At 41.6% G+C, this 21473-nt stretch overlaps 1 protein-coding gene across 2 annotated transcripts in view; it reads right to left on the bottom strand.

The window, feature by feature from the left end:
* The window catches only part of LPIN1 (lipin 1), a 76023-nt gene extending 54855 nt beyond the window's left edge, over positions 1 to 21168 (bottom strand). The window contains exons 1-2 of one of the 2 annotated variants that reach the window (XM_082757256.1): positions 21022 to 21168; positions 782 to 838 (exon numbers count right to left, since the gene is read on the bottom strand). In XM_082757256.1, coding sequence (XP_082613382.1) covers positions 782 to 838; positions 21022 to 21102 — 138 coding nt within the window. In that variant the 5' untranslated portion in view covers positions 21103 to 21168. The remainder of the gene's footprint in view (positions 1 to 781; positions 839 to 21021) is intronic. The other variant, XM_082757258.1, reaches the window with a different exon arrangement.
* Positions 21169 to 21473: the final 305 nt, after the last annotated feature.

Below are 21473 nucleotides of genomic sequence, written 5' to 3'. Positions count from 1 at the left end.
ACAGAGATCTACAGGGACTCCAACAGTTCAGTTAAGATGATGTGTCCGTGTGGCACTACTTGGTGCTGGGTAGAAATGCCATTGTCCTACATGTGATTTAAAACACGTCAGCCTCTAAATCCTCTGCCCCACCATCTCCGTAAGAGTAGGTCGCTGCTGAGGAATACAGTCCAGAGTCACTTAGGAAGGCAGCAGGTTGTTTGCTGACTCTGCCTTTTCCCTCCTTCACCAGTCATTCAGCAGTGGCAGATCTCTAACTGGGATGGAAGTGCTGTTCTTTCTCTCATCATTGCTCCTGGGAGTTCATTTGTCCAATTTGTGGTTGCATGTCCCAAGGCCACTACCTCATGAATGGGCCTTCCAGGAGAGCAGCAGCAGGGCTGCCTGGGCACATGTTCCCTGGCTTTGCAAATGTCCCTTAACCCACATTTGCCACAGCTTTGCTTATTTTATTCTTATTGCCCAGGCTAAGTGCTAAATTTCCTTCTTTGTTTGTTGGTTTGTTTTTGATGTTTCCATCTTTATCCTGCTAGTACCAGCCCCATGTGAGGGCCACAGTTGCACAGTCTCCCAACCTTTCACAGCAATATCAGTTCCCCATTGGGCATCTGGTCACACAGTGTCCAGAGAGTGACACTTGGACGTGCTGTGCTGGGTACTGGGCTGTGGTCAAGCATTAATCTCTGCCTTATCTGCTTTTCCCAAGGACCTGCCTAGCTTCAAGCTAGGCCTGCCATACAGCGCTGGAGTTAGAAAGTAAATAGACAATAAAATTCCTTACATTTAGATTGCGAGTCCAGACGTTTCGAATCCAACCAGGATCTTTCATCAGTGGAATCTGGGAAAAAAAAAAAAAAAAAGAATCCAGTTAATTGACCATGCACAAAAGTGAATGTATCCAGGCCTCAACTACTGTCTTTGAAACTCAGCTGCTGTAATACATCCCCTGCAATTCCTTTGTAAGCCACATCCTCACTTTTTATCTTTACTGAGAGATGTTCTCAATTCCCTTTTTTTCCACCATCTCCATTTTCATGTTTTTGTTGTTCTTGATGTTTTACTTTGTTTTGTTTGTTTTGTCTTTCCAGTAGAATTAATCATCTGCTAGTAAGCTCTATATCATCTGCTAGAGAGAGCTCGGAAGCAGGGGATCCCTGTCTCTGTTTATTCTTTTGCAGGATGGGGATGCCCAATGCAAAGGACTGAGGCAGAGCTGGAGCCTTACCCTGCTACCTAGGGAGAAGACCTTTTCATATAGCAGCATCCCTGGTCTCTATGGTACAGGAAGACCTGTAATATCCAGCAGGATGAGAGAAGGTAGTCTGTAGGACAGAAGGGGCCCATTTCAGCCCGTTTGGAGAAACACGAAGTTAAGGAGCTGCACAGTAAAATCGGGACTTTGTCCTGTGAGTAGTCCCTTACTGGCAGACAGCACAGGATCCTCAAGAGTGGCTGTATTTCAGTCAGAGCCCTAGAGCTGAGGTGGCACATAGCAAGTGCGATGATCTCTTTCTGAATGAGTAGAATATGCATTCATTCTGGGAATGAATACCGAGTTCGTTTTTTAAAAAGCCACAGTTGTAAGACATTGAAATTAATTAATATCTAATGAAAAGGGTGAGCTCCAAGTTTTGATGAGGGGATTCAGTCATCCTTCTATTAAATTAGAAAGAAAAATTACTGAAGAAAAACTCAACATTATATACTATTTCTTATTTCATACTGAAATTTTATACTGAAAGAACTAATTCTACATGACCCATAAAATAAAATGATATATGAAAGAGTTTCCTTTGGTGTTTAGTAAAATTGACATTCAAATACAACCAGGTTTTATGGTAACATGTGTTATGAAAACATTCATGGTCCTTTATATTCAAATATCAAAAATTTTCAAACACAAATGCTCACCAGAAAAAACAGAAGTCATTTTGCTCTTCATTGTTCTCAAGCTATATGAGACCCAGAATACTCCAAGGGATCTTAATGAGCATGTAGAAAAGGCTCAAAATTATCCCTTTTCTGAACTATCTCTCATTTAAATATGGCTAATGGAATACTAACAAATAAGAAGGGATCAGGAAAAAAAAAAAATTAAAAAATCACCCAATTCTGATAAGTGCAGTTCTTAAGGGTTCCATTATTGTTCATTACACACACACTGTTATATGCATAATTAGGATAACATTTTGTGTGGATGACATGAAGTTCGGGGTGGCACCTTTAGGAGAAGACAGTAGAGGTCTGACACGTAGCCCTTCTCTGCATGATAATACCATGCACCCGGAGCCTGCCATTAAGGATTGCACCATGCTCCTCAAACACAATTTACCAACTCTCTCAACAACCTTATAGGCCAGGAAGTATTATTAATTCCATTTTCCAAATGAAGAAACTAAGATACACCCTGATTAAATGACTTACTCCGGGTTACCAAGGAAGTCTAGCATCTGAATTAAAAACAGATCTCTTTCCATATGGCCCATAATTTTAGCAAGAAGAGTATCCTTTCCACTCTCAGAAGCAGAACAAAAGTACTGGTATTGCTGCACCAATAAGGAAAAGAACATAAATATTCTTGCAGGCTAAATTATTCATTGAAATGCAGGTACCTGTTTTATGCAAATGGGTAATTTAAGATAATTACATATTCCTGTTGCATGTGCTGGGTTGAGTTCAAGATGCCTCTTGTTGCTTTGGTGACCAAGGTGGTGACTAGAAGATATCATAGCAGTTGACAGCTCAATGTTATTACAAAATATATAGAATATTAAAGATCAAATTTGCAGTGTTTATGTGTTTTATGTTTCTTTCTTTCTTTCTTTCTTTCTTTCTTTCTTTCTTTCTTTCTTTCTTTCTTTCTTTCTTTCTTTCTTTCTCTCTCTCTCTCTCTCTCTCTCTCTCTCTTTCCCTTTGTTTTGTTGCCTGTTTTTCTCCCTTTTTCTTTCTGTCTTTCTTTCTTTCTTAATAGCAATCAGAGTTCCTGATAATTCACACCCATGGTTAAATACATGTAAATAGGAACACCATAATAGGAATCGACACAGAAAACAGTACGTTTCATTAGCAGAGAAGTCAACAGTGTGTTGCAACAGAGTTGGTAAATGTACAATAGTGCTGCTGCTTTTGCATTCAGTTCCTCTGAAAAACATTGATCAGAGACAGTCCTGTAAAACATTCTTTGTGTACTGGTGTAACAACCACGGGACTCTCCAGGATCCCTGCCAGCAGTTTAAAAGTACAGTTAACATTGCAGTTAAGTATTTGATCTTTAGAGTTGTCTAATCTCTGCTCCTGCTTGCATTTGGAAAACAACCCTAAGGAGCTTTCATTCAGTCCTACAATTAATGGGAAAAAAAAGTAGTATTTATTGAATGTTTTTTTGTACATTGTTTAGCGTGCCCTCTTTTTCAAGGTGACTGCTAGAAAACAGCTTTCCTACTTAGTGGGCTTGGAAATGCAAATTGACCTGAGTGAAAATTATTTTAAAGCAGACACAATGCATCAAATCTTTCTTTTAACTATGCCAGCATCTGTAGTCATTCTGCTGACCTTAGGAAGCAAAGCTAACACAGGCAAAAGATGACCTTGTGCTTAAGCCAGTGAAATAGGACACAAGGCTATTCCTGTACTGCAAAACTAAACAGAGGCAGGGCGCAGGCGGAGGTGCTGGAGCAGCCTCATCTCTGCCCTAACACTGGTAGACCAGTGCTTGGCCCCAGCCCGCGAGCAGCTTCCAGGCTCTCCTGGCACAGCAGAGCATTCCCAGCAGGCAGTTGCAATGGGGCCAACCGGTTTGGGGGGATGAAAGAGCTTGATAGCAAGGAGGTGACTAGGTCATACCAGGAAGCATCAAAGGTGGACGATTGCCCTAACACTGCTTAGCTGACTTGCAGCTTTGTAGCCAAGGGCTCAGATCTCCTCTGGAGCTACTTGAGCCCTCTTCCAGGCATGTGGACATACCATGAGCACTGCTGTTGACCTCAGTTCTTCTGTTGTTGAATAAGAATAATGTCCTCCTCAGCTGTTATAGTAAATTTATTGATGACACAAAGCAAAATTTGCTTTTTAACTTTTGAAGAGAGGCTTCATAACACTATTTTGGCCAGTCTGGAAGCATTAAGCCAAGCTGTACTTTGCCCAGCTAAATGTGAATGAGACTCAGAGGATGAAAATTTGTTATAGATGATAGAAGATGGAGTAACACAAAAGAAGATTCAGAGATAACATGTTTTGACATGACATCTGCAAAACAATTAGTCTGTATTTTATCCCTTCACTAGACTGTGGGAAAAAAAATAATCATCTAGTATAAAAAATTACAAGAAAAATGAAAAGGTGACAACTGTTATCCATGTCTCTTCAGGAGAGATATGGAAATGCAGTGAGTATGAAATGCAACAGGAAGCATTTTAGGCATTAAAAACTGAAACATGAAAACTTTATAATATCAGGAGTAGGCAAGCTCTGGAATGGATTGCCAGAAGAGACTAGAAATCTTTCAGAGCAAGGTAAACACAGGTTTGTCAGAAATGTTGTAATTCTAGTTGCATTTGTCTTTAGGCATAGAAATGAACAGGACGATCTCTGAGTCTCTTCCAGCCTTGTATTCTGCTATTCTGTGATAAACTGACACAGCAGGATGAGGCTGCATTTTTAGGAGCCCTTTCCTAGCAACAAAATCTCACTGTGGAAAAATTCAGAACCTTGTGGCAAAAGCCCCATCACATGAGGTGTGTTTTCAGCCTGACTAAGAAAACAGTGTAGAAATGAGCTGCAGGAAACCACAGCAGAATAGCCAAAGGACAGGACAGGTGACCTACAAGGTTCTTCTGTCTCAAACTTGTGACTCAGTTGCATGACATCACCTGGCCATTGATTAACTCATCACACTGATTGCAACAGCTGTTGTAAACAAAGTTGCTCATTTGTGAATTACTCACCTCATTTAAATCTGGTTCCTGCAGTAATAATACCTCCTAATGTAGTTAAGTGCATGGTATATGTGTGCTTCTTTGCTTTCCTGCTAGTACCAGCCAGAAACATCCTATTTCTTCCCCTGAGGGGCATCTTATTTTAAAAAACAATTATAAGGCCCACCTCAGATGCCCAGAGGCAACTTACATTTTCTCTGCATAGTGCAGAGCAGCAGATCTGTTCTTTCACAGATACCCAGAGCTGGTGCCTTTGATAAAGTGATGTTATCTCCACCACAGGGTCTCTTTCAAACAGCAAAGAGGAAGGAAGGCCCTCTTGTCAGATAAGATGATGATCCTAAATTCAGCACATGACTGGATTCCTTTCTAAACGGCTGTTTACTGCTATGGGAAGAAACCCATTTCCTAGTATCTAGCAGAGTGAGGTTTGACTGACAACATTAAGTTTTGCTGGAGAGGTGTGGCTAGAGTCAGGTGAAGCTTGGGTCATCAAAAACCTATGTCACAGAATGGGTTGCTGTTGCAGAAATGTCAGAAACAACCATGGAGAGCTCTGTCAGAAACTGTGTGAGTTCCTAGTCAAAAGGCCTGACTTCTTAACTCACAAGGCTCAAAGAATTACTGTCTACATTTAACTTCTACAAAAAGGCTACAGAATACAGCTGCTGATCTGTGGGAGGTCACATCTGGGGCTACAGCACGTGGAGATGAGCACATCACCATTTATATACTTTGAAACATGAAAATCATAGTCAGGCTGCATTGTATGAAGCTGAGGAGGCCCAACACGAAACCTGTTCTGTTCTCTCGCCTCACCTGTGTCATCTCTCTCCAGTCAAAGGAGCCATTATCCTCAACCATTTTGGTAGCTCCAGGGTCTCATTGAATTAGAGGCACGGTTATAGGGTGGGAAGATCCCAAATGACTTGAGGCCTTCATACTTGTCCAGCCCACAGTGGTGGCTAGGGCAGCTCCTGCAGCGTGAGCATAGGGTTCCCCTGCCCATGTCATTTCTGGAAATACAGAAAGCTGCATTTTGCACTACCTCAAATTCCTAAATGATTTTAACCTATGCTGAATGCATTGTAGTAATCCAGCCTCTAAATTAAATAATAATAATAATAATAAAATTAAAAAGTAAGAATATCCATGACATTCCTGTCCTAGAGCTCCAGGCTCCTTGCTGTGGGAGAAGAGAAACAGCCCCTGATTGCTCTGATCTGTAGCAGGCCCCAGGCTTGGTGGTTTTCAAACCACATTTGAAAGTGACTTTGAGGTAAAGATAGAAATAAGGACTGGAGGAGTAATACTACACAGCAGGTAAATTATTCACCCCACCACAGGGTTAACGCATGAGGCTGCAGTGCCAGTCTAACAAATGCACCCGTCTGGTACAAATTTCCTGCCTTGCGCCGGTTTTGAATTCTTTCTCCCGAGCTCCCTCCCATCTCTTAAGCTTACGTTAGTCACTTGCAGAGAAAATGATCAGCTATTTATCTCAAATCTTATGACACATCTATAGGCAGCTGGTAGAGACCATTTCCTCATCTTCACCACGCCACTAGAGCGTGTTTGAACACTGCCTCCATTGGCTGGCGTGATGGCCTCACCACCACACCTCCTGCTTGCTCTTGGCAGGTATTTTAATCACTGTAGTTAACACTGCACCTGGGAATGTTTCTCTTAGGCACTACCCCAGGCTACCAAAAGGTGTTTCATGAGGTGATGTTTCCACATCACCCGATCATCACACCCTCACTCACGGCACCCTTCTTTCCAGACCTGGTGACCTCCCAGCCTTCTCCTCCACAGGGCAGCCTCACCATTGCACCTCAAATGGGGGCTACCAAGTGCAGCTCACCACCAAACCACCCAGGAAGCCCATATATTCCTTTCACTGGAGAAGGGTTACAATGAGAAGCAGAGCTTGACTGCCTTGTCCTCACAGTGAGGGGCAGAAACCTGGCAGATGAGAGAGCTTCAAAATGGTGGCATCTGCACCGTACATGCCCTTGCATGTTGGTCTTAGCCTTGTGGCTAGCTTTGGGATGTCCAGGCCCTGTTAAGTACAAGGCCAAGGACTTCAGAGCTAGATCTGAAGATCAGCAGAATATGGGGTTTACACCCATGAAGAGTCTGGAAACATTTGCTTATGCAAGATGGATAGAGACCAGACCAAATGTACACCTGCCCCATTTGCTTTCCTGCTGTGACACCTGGTACGTGCTTAGTCCTGTACACATAGGATCCTCAAGGAGAGAAAAAAAGGCAGGAGCAATTAAGCTATTGACTTAAATCAGACATATTCTGGTCAAACAGGTACAACAGCAGAGCTCAACCTGGAGAAGTCTTGTTTACAGGCTTGAGAAACTGGGTCTGTGACACATGCTGAACCCCAGCCTCCACAGCACCTAGAAGCAAGCAGGAATAAAAGCTACTGCTGTGTGCCAGTCAGATAACGTGGGCACAGACTGTGTGTGTTTTCACTTGCTAGTAAGTTTTGCCATAGGCCATATACAGACAACTTGCTGAAGCTTGTGGGGGATCTCTCAGAAAGGCTGTAAGAAAATGAGTGTTTCTCTGATTCCATTTATTCTTCAGGTAAATCTGGGCATGAGGTTTAGGATTGTGCCTGGGATCAGAAAGATGACAGGCACAAAACTCAGTGCCACACACTAAAAAGCTGTACAAACCTTTCATTTTGTGAGACAAACCTTTTGCCTATCATAGCTGCTTCCAGAGCATGGCATAAAGCTTGTGGCAGCAGGTCAGAATTAATGGTCACATCTGGGACAGATCCTTGAAATTCAGGAGGGCTTGTTGCTCGCTTTGGCTGGTCACTTTGCTTGCTTGTAGGCTTTTACTCAGAGGTCTTCCCCCTGGGTATCACAGCTATTTTAAACTTCAGATGATGCTTCCCAACCCATTTTTGCCCATTGATTTGTGGCAAGCCTCCTGTCAGATTGCAATTTATGCAGAGCAGATTAAATTTTGCCACAGGCTGAAGTTTGTGGCACAGAGTCAAGTGCTGATATCTAAGCACTTATGTGTAAGTTACAGCCCAGAGTCAGCAAGTGTACCCACAGAGTAACGTGACCATCAGGTTTCAAGATATGACTTCATGAAAGAGTGATAACAACCCTGTATTAAAGTGCAAGTGAATGAAAAATCATGTGATTGTTTTCACACTTTTCTCTGTCCATCAATAAATAAATAAATAAAGACAGATTTCTTATGATTCCTTCAAACCATACAGGCAAATTTTGCAGACTCGGATGTACATTGCTAACTGCGGGGGGGGGGGGGGGGAGGGGAGAAAAGTGTAATTGTCTTTTATGTTATCTTCAGTTTTTAAATCAGATTTGCTAGCCACAGCTTTTTAAGGAATAAGTTTCAGTCATTTTGTAGAACAGGTCTATCTTTGTAATACGGAGAGGGCAGGACTTGTGTCACAAGATCAGGTTTCTGGATGAGAAACAATGAGAGAAGGAAAACAATCCTGCATCTCGGGGAGGGCCAGGAAGTTTGGAAACTTCCATTGTGGCTGGCACTGTCACGGGCTTTCTGTCCTTTACGGAACAACCAGGCTAACCTCTCTCTGCCTCTGTTTTATTGTTATTGTTGATGATGTTTTGTTTTTGTTTTGTTATGATGTAAAATAGAGAAAACAGCATCCACCTCAGCCTCCTGCTATGAAATTGAGTTTCTCAATGCTAACAAAGGTTCCAAGTTCCTTGGGTCAGAACATAGGGTTTGTATGTAGTAAAGACTACGTATATTTAAGAGTAAATACAAGTTCATAAATAGACTTTGGAAGCAGTTCCATGCTGGATTTTGTCCAGGAGGCCAGAAAATAAGGAGGAGGGGAAACCTAAGTGTGCTTTTCGTTGCATGTGATTTGTTTTTCTCACTAACGCTACATGCTGTTCAGGACTATTTCTAGGAAGAAGGAAGTGCTCATAAAAACCAATCAAAATGCACAGCAACTTTGCTGAATAGTAGAAAAAAACACGTGTGGAACAAAAGGAAGTTTTTGACTCATATTCTCAGGCAGAAACTTTGCAGAGTGCAATAGGGCAGGAGCATTTTACTTCCGTGCTGCAAGTATTGTACTTGTTTATGTAGAAAAAAACTTTTTAAAAAAAAAAAAACTTTTTTTAAATCTATTTTTAAACATGTTAGTAATCCCTAGGTCTTAACCAGGCTTTAATTAATACTAAAATAATTGGTTTGGCTTTGAAATTGTTCCAACATGCAACAAAATCACACTATTACAAGTTCCTTGCCTCTCCTCCTACTTCCTTCAATATTTTGCCTAACACAGCCTCAGTGGCCTGGCATCTATCACTTTTCTTTTTTTTACATGATAACATTTTTCTCCATCCATTTCAATCCTATGGGTGAAGCTTCACAGATGCCCCTGCTGTAGAGCATAGAGCTTTCATCACCAGCATACGCTCCATGTGGGGCTGGCTCATCCTAGGAGAACACGACAGCTCTGAAAACTCATTACAAGTATCTCTTCTGCACCTTTCTCTGCTGCTGTTGATGCTAGCGAAGCATCACAGGACAAGCACCTGCCCTCAGGAATGCTCTGGGGCTCTCTGTTTTCTGGATTTGCAGCTTAAGAGGGATATGGAAAGATGAGTTTCAAGACCTGTGCCACAAACCTCTTCCCAAATACAGCGACATGACCAGGGACATCAGAGATACTCCAGGCTAGCAGGATCCATTTCTGTAATTAACTTCACAGATTAGAAAGTCAGAAAAAAGTGCGATACTAACAACAAGAAATAATCTGTTTGCTCTAGCAGGCTCTGGCATATTTACTGGTTTTCTTTTCATTATGCAATTCCCATCATGTAATTATTCCTACATGAAGGGATTCCCGCAGAGAGCAAGCACAGAAGTCCAGCTGCTCTTGTTTTACTTCAATTAGCAACACAGGACTATACTTTTTCAGAGCCTGTTTCACCCAGTTAAGAGTCTTCATTATGTGGCATGCATTCAGGAGGAAGATTTCCTACCTTTTGATTGGTTTCTTCAAAAATTACCTTAAATAAGGTAACCTTTGATTTGGAGTGCCCATGGTAGACAATCCTATATTCTGGACCCTCCTATATTCAGACCAGATGCACATTTCTGGCTTGAAGGACAGAGAATGATCCATTCCCCTGACTTCAAAGCCATCTTGCTTCAGTGAGATCAGATCCTGGGGCTGCCCTTCTCATAGACATCCATAATGAAGATGGCTACATCTGGATTCATGTTCTAATCAACAGGAAGAAGTAGCATTGCTAGAGCATGATCCATCTGACCTACCTTAAAATGGCATGTAAATGGTCCTCTGGCCTGTCACGGGAAGGCCCTTTCCATAGCAGCCTGCTATTCTTTCTCCTTTACCTTTTTTTCACACTTTGTCCCTACAAGACACTTCTGCCTTTGTACCTCACCTAAAGCTTACTGCTTCCAGCAGGTGCTGCAGCTCCATGTGACAAAGGCAACATTTCTTCAGCAAGATCTCATGGGTAATGGAAAAAATGAAAACAGATGCAAATGCATTCTGAAAATCAGTACAGCAGTCAAAACCATTTCATTTCTATGAGTATTAAATTGTCCCAAGGTTTACAAAGGAGAAAAACATGCACTTTTCTACTATTATGCCCATTTTTACTATTGCTTTCTTGCATTCATCAGTGCTTTGATTGTGGTCCACTTTGCTACACATTGTATAGGGACAAAACAAATAGTTTGTGCCAAGATCCCCCTTTTGTGCAATCCTCCCTACTGTCTGAAGGTGAGGGATTTCCAAAAACAGTGTTCCAAAATCTGGTCAGTCCTTCAGTGGCCTCTGCCAGTGGAGAACAAAATAAGGAACTGCCTCTCCAGCGTGGCAATGTTGTGCACGTTCCCAGCAAGCAGCATCTTCCCTAACCCTGGCTTAGGTTGCCTAAGCAAGCTGACAGTTCCCTCTGTAGGCAGCAGAGAGGTAGAGACATTTCAAGGAATTATTTACTCCAAGGGGGTTGTTTTCTTGGAAACCCATCAGTGGGGATGCCCTTCTCTTTCCACTAAACCCAAGTGCAATAAAAAAAAAACATGCAGCAGCCTCTTTGGCTCCCTCTGACATGGGTGGAGTTGAAAAGAGTCCATGGGAAAGCAGGAGGGAGGTCACGGGGAACCAGAACCCAGCCGCCACGTGAGGAAGGGCTGCAGGCTGATGCCTCTGGCCTTTGGCAGCCCTCTTCCATGGAGGCTGAAGGCTCCCTCAGCTTCTGCCAAAGGCTAAGGGTGAGCACTGCTGGGCTGGAAGCAGCCCAGCCACTGCATCTACCTTGTAGAGAAAGAAAGCAAAGTGACCAGCCTTTGAAAGGTAAATATCTGGGTGCTGTAGTAAGTGCCAGGCTAGTACTTACTTTATAATGTTTTCATGTGTCACAGAAATGTTCCTCTCCCATCCCGCTCCCCAGAACAGCCAAGAAAAATGAGTCGGAAACTTGACCATTGCCTCTCCCTCAGCATTAACCTGTCACCCATTAGGCACAAGCTGACAGCAGGAAATTAGACACCTGCCTCAATCTTGTTTTTGCAGTCATTAAAGTGTTGGGATAGCATGTCTGCCACCCCCCTATTAATAAACCACCTTTTTGTCTGTCGCGATGTTACGCCAAGATAAAATGCTGTTCTCCCTCTGCCATTCGTTGTCTGTGCTTGCAGATCCCCAGGACTGACTCTGACACAGATTTCCTTCCTGCTCCATTCCCTAATCTACTGAGATTTGTGCAGCACTCATAAGAGGAGGAAGAATATCAAAATCAGTGGGCTCATCATATAAATAAGGGTTAGTGCATCACATAAATAAGGATTAGTACATGTTTTCAGCTGTACCATGATGGCCTGGTTACACACAGCCTATCACCCTGAGATGAGAAGAGAAAGAGGAAAGAAGAGAGAGAGGGAGAAAAATATTAATTTTGAGGAAAAAAAAAAAAAAAAAAAAAAGCTTTATGGCACAGTTTATATCCAAATGTGTTGCTGCAGAGATGCTCTGTGGACATCTTTACAAGCTTCTACTTTACAAAACCTAATACAGCTGCCGGAGGGAAGCAGAAGGGAGCAATAAAATGAAAATAAAGCAAACTTCCTCCTTCTATTCTTTTAACTCTCTTCACTTATGTAAATTTTTACAAAGGAGAGGAAAAAATATTGTCTTTGCCATCTGTTTATTAAATCCCTCTTAAATTGTATACAGCACAGCCTCCATGAATCTCAAAGCATGTTACAAAAGATGTTATTAGCATAATCCCCCTGTAACAGATGGAGTAACTGAGAAAGTTGCAGTGGTTTGTTGACACTCATCCAGCAGCACCAGGGAGAATTGCTTTGTCACCCTGAGTCAGGCCAGCACTGCTTGGGTTAGGCCAAGAGCTGCCGATTGTTTCTCAGTCTCAGATGAGAGTCAAGTCTTACTTGATTTATATTCAAGTCATTGCCCCTGTTGCACATGCAAAATAAAATTTCCAAGGGAAGGGATTTATGAGTACCCAAATGTTTTTATCAAAGGCCATGTCTGTATTTCTTTAAATTAGCTCAAATTCCAATGACTATTGCATTTCCACCAACCCTCCAAAAAAAAAATGCTGTGGCTTGGCCAGTGAATCTAACTGAGGGTGTAAAGATGCAGGACATTTAAATACTAACAGAAGAGTTAGTTTCCTCTTCTTCAAGTTTAATTAGTTTTATTTTAAATTAGGCTAATACAAATTAAGGAAACTGTTGTTTTTTTCAAGAGTTTTTCATACAAATAGTTTTAGCAATTTATTGATTAAAGAGTGCATTTCTATTGAATTTCCTAGGCACCCCCCTGCAAAAAAAGCCCCCCATAAGATGTCTTTCATAAAAATCTCTAAGCAAAAGCTGGGAGGCTGGAGGTACTCAGACATTTATGCTGAAAGGAGATCCCTGAACTCTCTACAGATTTCTCAGAGGTGTTTACTGAGATGGACGTCCCACAAAGTCCCGCTTGCACCTCTGCCTCGTGTGTTTCCACCTTCAAACGCCAAAGAAAAGGCAAGTCCATGGGGTGATAAAACGTGTAGGAGAAGATAGGGTAATCTATCAGATTTCCAGATTGAAAAGGAAAAATAGTGATTATATTAGCAAAGGTATGCAGAACTCCAAATTGCTAGCATAATACCTAAGAAGGAACCAGATTGCTGTATGGAGGACGTTAACATCAAAGCTGTGCATACAGAGGGTGAGCAAAGAGGATGAGCCAGGCAGACCCAAGACCAAGCATAATGCAGATAGAAATACTCCTGAGATGTACAGCACTGATGAAAAAGTAACCAAAAAAAAAAAAAAACCTTTCATATTAGTTAGCAAGTCTGTTGGTATACAAAACACCTAAATTGTAAGGATGATGTGAGGAATCGTTTGACTGACCATGGTGGCAAGGAGGCTGTGCTGCAGAGGCTGCAGGCTGATAATTATTACCACGTCATTGTCTCTTTTCTAACAAGGGAAAGATAAATGCTAGGCATCAGTCATGAATGATGTGTGTGACCACTGGAGGTCACTTTTGGTTCAGAAATCCTCAGCTTTCGAGGCCTTTGGCAGCAACAAAGAATACCCAAAAGAAGAAAGGAGCACAGCTGGAGCTTGCAAACTTGCTCATAAAATTTCATTAGAAAATATTAATTTCATTTTAGGATATGTTGCAGACCAGAAGAGCTTCAGAGGATACTAGCAAATTACTATCATGAAACAGGGATTCTCACCAAAAATAAATAAATAAATAAAAAATCCATACTGTGGAGTTTTGCAATGTGAATATTTTGGCCTGAAAAACAATATTATTAAGTAAATTAATTAAAACAACTATAGGGTTTCATTAGAATGAAAAAGAACATATTTTCTTCCTTTGCACCTATGCAGACAGATTACTGCACTTTCATGAAACTAGATCAATATTTTACAAGAACAAAGAAAATATTTAAACTATTCACCTGATTCATGAATCAAATACCATGCTCATCTACCACTTAGCCCAAAAACTCCAAGTTTCAAGCATTTGCCACTGAATAAATAAAGAAAGAGAAAAGAAAGGTAGCAATATCCTGCCCTCATCCCTTCTATTCCCCATGCTTGTTGGGCAAAAGAAAAATTGGTTGTACATTACAGCAGTACATTTCAGTTGTGATGCCACAAAATCATCATTGCTCTGAGATCAGAAAAAGACTCTCACAAAATTCAGAAAACAAAAAGAAAAAAAAACAAACAAACAAACAAAAAAGGCTGAGGAGACAAGAGAATATAGGTACTAAATAAATCTATCCTTCCAGTATTTTCTTCTTGGCCTTTCAGAAGGGAGGACGCAGAATTTGTCATGAAGGGGCATGTCTCTGTTGCCTGGTAACAATGCCTGTAATATAGAGCCTGCTCTGTTCAAGTAAACGATTGCTCTTTTGTGCTGTTGTCTGTGGCTTGGATGATGGACTAACTGGGAAACTGTAAAAATTAAAATCATAGCTTGCCACATGTTGAAGATTCCGAGCTGTAACTTCTAAGTGGTGCTCTTGAGGGAGAAACAAGCCCCCGACGCCTGTTCCTGAATGCCCTGGCAGCACTGCAGGATTCTTTGTGACACTGAAACCTCATCTCCCCAGAGTCCTCATTAAAAATACATATTTTCAAAAATTTTGATTTGCCATATTTTCTGCTTCAGTTGCTAAAACCTAAATTAATGTATGCACACAGACTTTCTGCCTGGGAGGTAGTTTTAGAGCCCTGCAGGACACAGTGCATGGAGAGCTTGAGGACAGTGGTGAAGGTGCAAATAGACAGTGCTGGCTTCAGCTTGAGCAATCCAGATCATAGGTTCAGTGTCTGAGATACAGGATCAGGAACTGCTTTTTCTTATAATTCTTCAGAAAAATAGTGGTAGATTTTCCTGCTAGGGTGGCTACTGATACCAAAAATCCTTTGATGAATCCAAGCTTTTAATATCTCCTTTTCTCAAATCAAGTGATCAAGCAGTAGGAGCATCTATGCCTTTAACTTATCCCCAAAGCTGACTCGGCAGCTGATGTTTTCCTGACTGTGCAGGTTAAAACTGGGTTTCACGGGAGGAGCCCATCTGCCTCTGAAATTCCTCAAATTAAGAGGATGCACTTACAAGAGAAGGCCATATAAACTCTGCTCCCTGGAAATGCTTAGTTCTGTAGTTTTTCAGCCACATCGTGCATTTTTGCTGTTTTCTTTTCTGCTCACTAAGCAGATGAGTCCAAAGGTTCAGACCTTTGCAGTAAAATGTTCCCTTCTCTTCTTGCAGCTGCCTTACTGCAGGGGCAAGCTTCCACTCTCACCTCCACACCTGTCTGTAGTCCTCCACATAAGCAGCTCCTCTCTCAATTTCTTAATTATTTCAGCTCTGTGAAAGTGATGACATCCACAAGACTGTTTGCTCCCAAGTTGGTAGTGAGAAACAAATATGTACCATAGCCTTTAAAAATCACATATTTTAAGGCAGCCCTGGTTCTTGGAGACATTTTTGTGCTTTCATCCTGTTTGAATTATGTTTTTCTCATTTCCTCCACCTTTAGAAGTGTTTTGCACTTGCAACAGAGAACTTGGTGTATGTTTTCCTCAGCCATTCAGCCAGGGCTGCACCTTTAAATGGTGGGAAGTTTTGCTGCAAGTGAGAGTCACCTGTCACAGATCACTCCAAGAACTGGAAACAGGGAGGTTAACACTCTGTTTGCATTTATGGCAACCTAAGATCAAGTAGTGTTATTAAAGCATTACTCATCCTGCAAAGAAAGAAGCCTTGTAGCAGTGTAGGCGACAGGAACTGGAAGGCGAGGCAGCTGATAACCTTCATAGTGTTTTACTGCCCTCACATCCTTTGGTCCTCATGTATTGAGCTGAACTTTCATATCTATAATAGGACAGGGCAGTCTCTCTGAGACATGATCTCCAGATACAGAGGGACTGCTGACCTCCAGCAGTTTGCTCTGAACAAAGTGCAGAAGGATCCAGTCTTCAGTCAGCTCCCAGAGAGGTGCTCTAGGCACTGCAGAGAAGACTGCACAGTCTGGATTCAATTTACTGTTTGTTTTTCTGTAGGTGGGAAGGCAGCACATGTACTTGATCCACAGAGAGAACATTATTTACCCTTATTTCCTCTTGCAAGAATACATCCTTCATCCTCTGAAATGGGAGCAAGGGTCTGCAAACAGGTCTGCCACTACAGACGTGCCTGGCATGGCATGAAAATAAGCTCCTGTTGCTGGAAAGACCTGAGTTCTGCTCAGGCCCAGAAAACCCACTGGATTTTTTAGGGCCTTTGAATGCAGTAATCTGCCTATAACACCAAAGCAGAGTAAATAACAGAATTATCATGTTTAAAAGCAAATAAATTTTCCCTTTGTAGGCAGCTCTTTTCCTGTAGCTGCCTCTCACTGATGAAGCCTACCTCCCTCAGCATCTGAGCCTTGTTCCAAAGCCCCCAATGCTTTGGGCACGCTGCCTCCCAGCATCTTCCCCAGCCAACTGCCAGTTCTGCTCCAGGGCTCAGCTTCCCTTGGAGAAGGCTACAGCCCTGGAGAAACAAGGGTATTTTATCATTCACTCAGTGTTTGATCCAAGACTAGCTGGAGAGGCACAGAAACTTGCCCTTGAGGAGCCAACCAGCCCCTCTGCCCAGGCTGCATCAACTGGCAGCAGATGGCAACTGCTGCAATGCTTTGCATTTCTAGAAGGCTTCTCCTGAAGGATCTCAAAAGACAATATAAGCCTCAGGTTAAATTAGCCTAAAAAATTAGGTTTTCACAGATGCTCAGCCCATGCAGCTCAGGTAAAGTTTGCCGAAGTCCCTCTGAGCATGAAGGTCTCAAGCTGGGACTTCACGACAGAGATCCCTACAACAGATGGAAATTCTGCAAAATAAAACATGACATTGCCCAAGGCTGTAGAGGAAGTTTGTGTTTGATACAAGAATTCACATAGATCCTTGTGTCCTCTGTGCTTTGACAGGCCCAGATCTGCTCTAAAATTTGGTGATAATGAAGGTTAGGTGAGTACTTTCAATGTGCTTCCTACATGTTTCTGTAATTAAACATGAACAGCAGTTACAGCATCTGTTAGCTAATCTACATATGCCATGCTATCTCATTAGTTACCAGGTACAAAACCATCCGTATGGGCTCTCCCTGGAAAGCATGCAACCCTACACCTGACGTTGTTTCCCAAAAACAGCCTCATGCCATCCTCCACTTCTCAAGACAGCTGCCTGCCCCAGAATACTGGGATTTCAAGCACATCTTTCAAAAACCCCTGACTGAACGGATGAAACCACAAAAAAAAAAAAAAAAAAAAAAAAAAAAGTTGAATCCAAACAAGTTAATCACAGGAATAAAGGGCGTTGCCCCTGCTCCTGCCACATGGGCCCCATGTGCGCTTCCTGGTCACAAAATGGACAGTCAGGTTTCCATGCCCAGCACACACTCGTCCTGACCCCAACTTCCTAGCACTGCAGTTCTTATGCACGGCCTGGTCTCGATGTTTTGGTGCTGTGTAGGCATAAGCCACGCTTGTTACTTCAGTGTCACCACCCAGTCTCTCACTGTGACACCTCAGAAGACTTTCTGAGCTGCTGCAAAGGCTCTTGAGCGTCCCCTGTGACTATCAAGAGCTTTCCCAAGCTGATCGATCTCCCCTCGCTAGCACCTAGGTGCTGGCTCAGAAAGCAGCACACACCCATGGTGGCCATGTCACCACCCTGCAGAGATTTTATTGTTCCTTCATGTTTTGGGACACATGAGAGCAGCAGGTTTTGGAGGTGACATCAGAGACAGGCCCTACAGAAAAGCTGTAGTTAGCTAGCTTTGCGAAATAACTGTGTCTTTCCTTTTGTGTTAGTCTGAGGAAAATACACTTTCTGCCTCTGCAGGTGCTTGGTGATAGCAGCCCTCCTGGGTGCTGAATCAGCACATCCCTCTCTGTGTTCAGCTGAGGTCTCCAGACCGATGCAGGCCCTGTGCTACTGTTGAGGTTGGGGTGCGTTCCTCACCAGTTAACGCACGGCCCAGCCTGTCAGATGCCTGCAGACACTATCCCTGTCCGCAGGCCACTAATCGGTTGCAGAGGGTTTGTCACCAGCAGGAAAAGGGGACTGGGAAAGGGCACACCTTGTCAGAAGGCTGGCAGCACACCACTGTCTTGGTTCACTCCTCCATGCCCACCAGGCCATTTTCCTGAGGTAGACTGGCTACCTTCTGTTCTTCATGGACTTCTCACCTTACCAGGCAACACTCGCTCCCACTTTTGCAGGGTATATTGGGGATATTGTCTATATGTGTTTGCAGGGGGCAGGGATGGTCTATCTATGAACTCTTCCCAAAGTTCACCAGACCTGTGAAAGAAGCTCTTCCTACCACATAGCACTGAAACATGTATAAGCCTCTCCCGATTTAGATACGGCTCAGCTGGTGCAAACATAGGCTAAAGGAATCCACCTTTGCATTATAAATACAAAGCTGTTGCAATGGGCTACAACATTAAATAGAATATATAATTATCTTACTTTCACAGGAGGTCTAGAAAGGCAGATACACAAGAATAACACAGCTGATGCAGTCCAGCTGCAACCTGGGCTGCAGGTTATGCTGCTTCAGCAGCATCCTGTTCCTAAGAATCCCACTTCCAACCACTCAGGTTAGTCACAATTTTCTACTGAAACTTCATGTGCTGACACATTGCCAGTTACTGGTCAAAAAAAAAAAAAAAAAAAAAAAGGGGGGGGGATTGAACTGGTTATGCAGGTTTTTAAGGTAACTTTTTTCCTTCTGCTTAATCTGTTGTGCAATTACCATAAAGCTGTCTTCATTACTATCTTTCTATTTCAAGTCTAAATTACAGCACCACCACCCCTACTGTGATACATTGGCTTCTTTCAGTGATGCATAATTTCTTTGCCTGTGGTTCGTTTTACATATCTTCTCATTTATTCCTCTAATAAAAAGGAGAGAAGTGTACAATCATGTTCAATACCCTCAGGGAAAGGAAATGCCTGTATGAAATCATTTTTGTGTCGTCCTTTTACAATGCCATGGTAAATCAGAGGAAGTGCTTTGAGGCCTATATGCTTATAAAAGAATAGTTTTCTTTCTAGAAGCATGTAATTTTTTAATCGCATGTTACATTTCAAAGCTTAATCTGAGGGCTCATATATTTATCTTTGCATACCTAGGGAAACTTTTTATTGAAGAACTCTTATTATGAGCTCTTAAAACTCTCAGATATAGGTATTCAGTCCTCATATTCAGGGACCACATTTTTCTAATTACTCTACCATATGCTGACACACAGAACACAAGTAAATCTATGGAGAGAAATGGTCTTCCTCTCTGAAGTCCTTAGCAGAAACCTAGAGTCAGCAACTCCTAAAGGCCAACAGCAACAGTTTCAAATGATCTTTAGGACATCTATTTCTATCGGAAATCCAATATGCTTTATATGCTAAATAACACTGCTTATTTAACTTGCAATGAAACTTTCATATTTGTTGCAGAATGGATTGTTCCACAGAGCAGTGGGACCCATGATTTCCCATGACAATTTAAGAGACATATATGTGAAAGAATTTCAGAGAAGGAAACTTAAAGTACAAATCATACAAATGCAATTGTCAATTTTTTAATAAAACTCATAGCCAGAAATCTACTGAAGTTTGAAGTAAAAATAAAAATGAAAAAAATCCCTGCCTTATTTATAAACCAAACTGAATATAGTTTAGATGTTCCTTAGAGATCTAACCACCTGTTAACTATTCAGTATCTCTATCTACCCAGCCTCCATTCTGGTCAGTCTGCAGGGGATTTTCACTGAAAACAGAGTTTTCACTTACTCTTAGTTAAGAAATCAACATCTATAAATTATCTTACTACCCAGATAGACATTCACCAACACACCAGTCCTGTCACTTATCAGTAATCCTGTGGACTGATAGTGAGAACAACTGGTACTCCTCTTCATCCTCCCTGCATGTTCCTCCAGTGATGAACTATTTTAAATCCACAATTCTATCATCACCTAAACCAGTTTATTCTATACTTTTACTTTCAAAAAGAAATGACTTTGAAATAGTTTCTAAATATTTGTGGTCAGGCACAAATATGCTTGTAAGCATATAACTGATATTTCATGCGGGTTCCCAGGAAGTTATCAAACATTGATATTTTTTCAGAAAAATCATAGATGTATATGTTTGTACAAAGAAAATTAAACTTAAGGTTATGAAATGAAAACAAACAAACAAAAAAACTAATTTCAATACTTTTTTTTTTTTAACTACTACAGTAGTAAACATGCTTTCTAAAAAGTAATTGAAACCCTTGTTTTTATATCCCCCTCTTTTCCTGACACTTGCAGAGTTCTCATATTATTCAGTAGAGCTGTTCCTGTTTCAGTTCAAAGCCCCATTGCAATGAACGCATCCTTTATCTTCTCAGCAGAAAACTTCACTTACACACAGCTATGACACATAGCATCATAAAGCATCAAGCCCAGGCCTTAAACCATAGTCTTATGTAGCCACTGCTACTAGACTATTAGTGCAGAATGTCTTATATTAAGGCAATTTCTATCTTAAAAAATGATGGCAAAGCTTTTCTGTATTTGTAATAGAGGTCTCACTGGCTCTCTTCTTAAAAGATACCTCTTAAGCAGGTGTTTACACAATTCTTTACATCATTTTCCCTCCTTTATACCTAAAATCTACCTCTCCACAGTGCTGCTTTACACAGCCAATAAGACAGCAAACAGTATGGAATCAGACAGGTTTTCTTGCAGCACTTGGCATACACAATAGGAGCAATAGGTTTTCCCCATTTAATTTATTTTTTTTTAATATCTCAGGTAGAAATAGAATAGGAAATCAAGTAAGTAATGAAACACAAACTTCTCTGTAAGAGTAAAAAAGCTGATTATATTCAGTTTTACCTAGGTTTATAGAGCACAGTCTGTTACTTTCTTCTAGAGCTTTAAAATGTTATTTATGTAGCCTTAGGACATAAGATCTTACCCAAGACCAAGGGGAGCCAGTAGGGCTCTCAGGCTGTTCTTCATCCTCAGACGACATCCTGGGCTGATCATTTTCTCCCATTCTTTGCGTAGGCTACTAAAACTAGCCTTGGTTTCAGCCATATACAAAAATGCAGCCTTCAGGTTTTAGCTGTTGACAACAAAGCTCCAGAGAATATATTTTCCCCGTGATCGCGTTTGCTTGCTAATTTTACCTGCTGAAGTTCTTGGAAGCACAGCCAGAGCAAGAAACATGAGCTCAGTAAACCAGAGCACACTTTCCTTGCAACTGACTCCTCAAGTATCCTAATTAAGTCATAAAGTTCAGTGAAAAATTAGAGCTTGACAAACAAATGAACTTCCAAACAGTCGGTGTCTGTCTTACTTGTATACGCGATTTTATGGTCAGACTATTTGCTGAGTTTTACACTCTGTGAAAAGAATATAAGGAAT

The sequence above is a fragment of the Aythya marila genome (assembly GCF_965140915.1).
Source record: "Aythya marila genome assembly, chromosome: 3".
NCBI lineage: Eukaryota > Metazoa > Chordata > Aves > Anseriformes > Anatidae > Aythya > Aythya marila.
The sequence above is the reverse complement of the archived record's forward strand: the minus strand, read 5'-3'. Positions and strand labels throughout refer to the sequence as shown.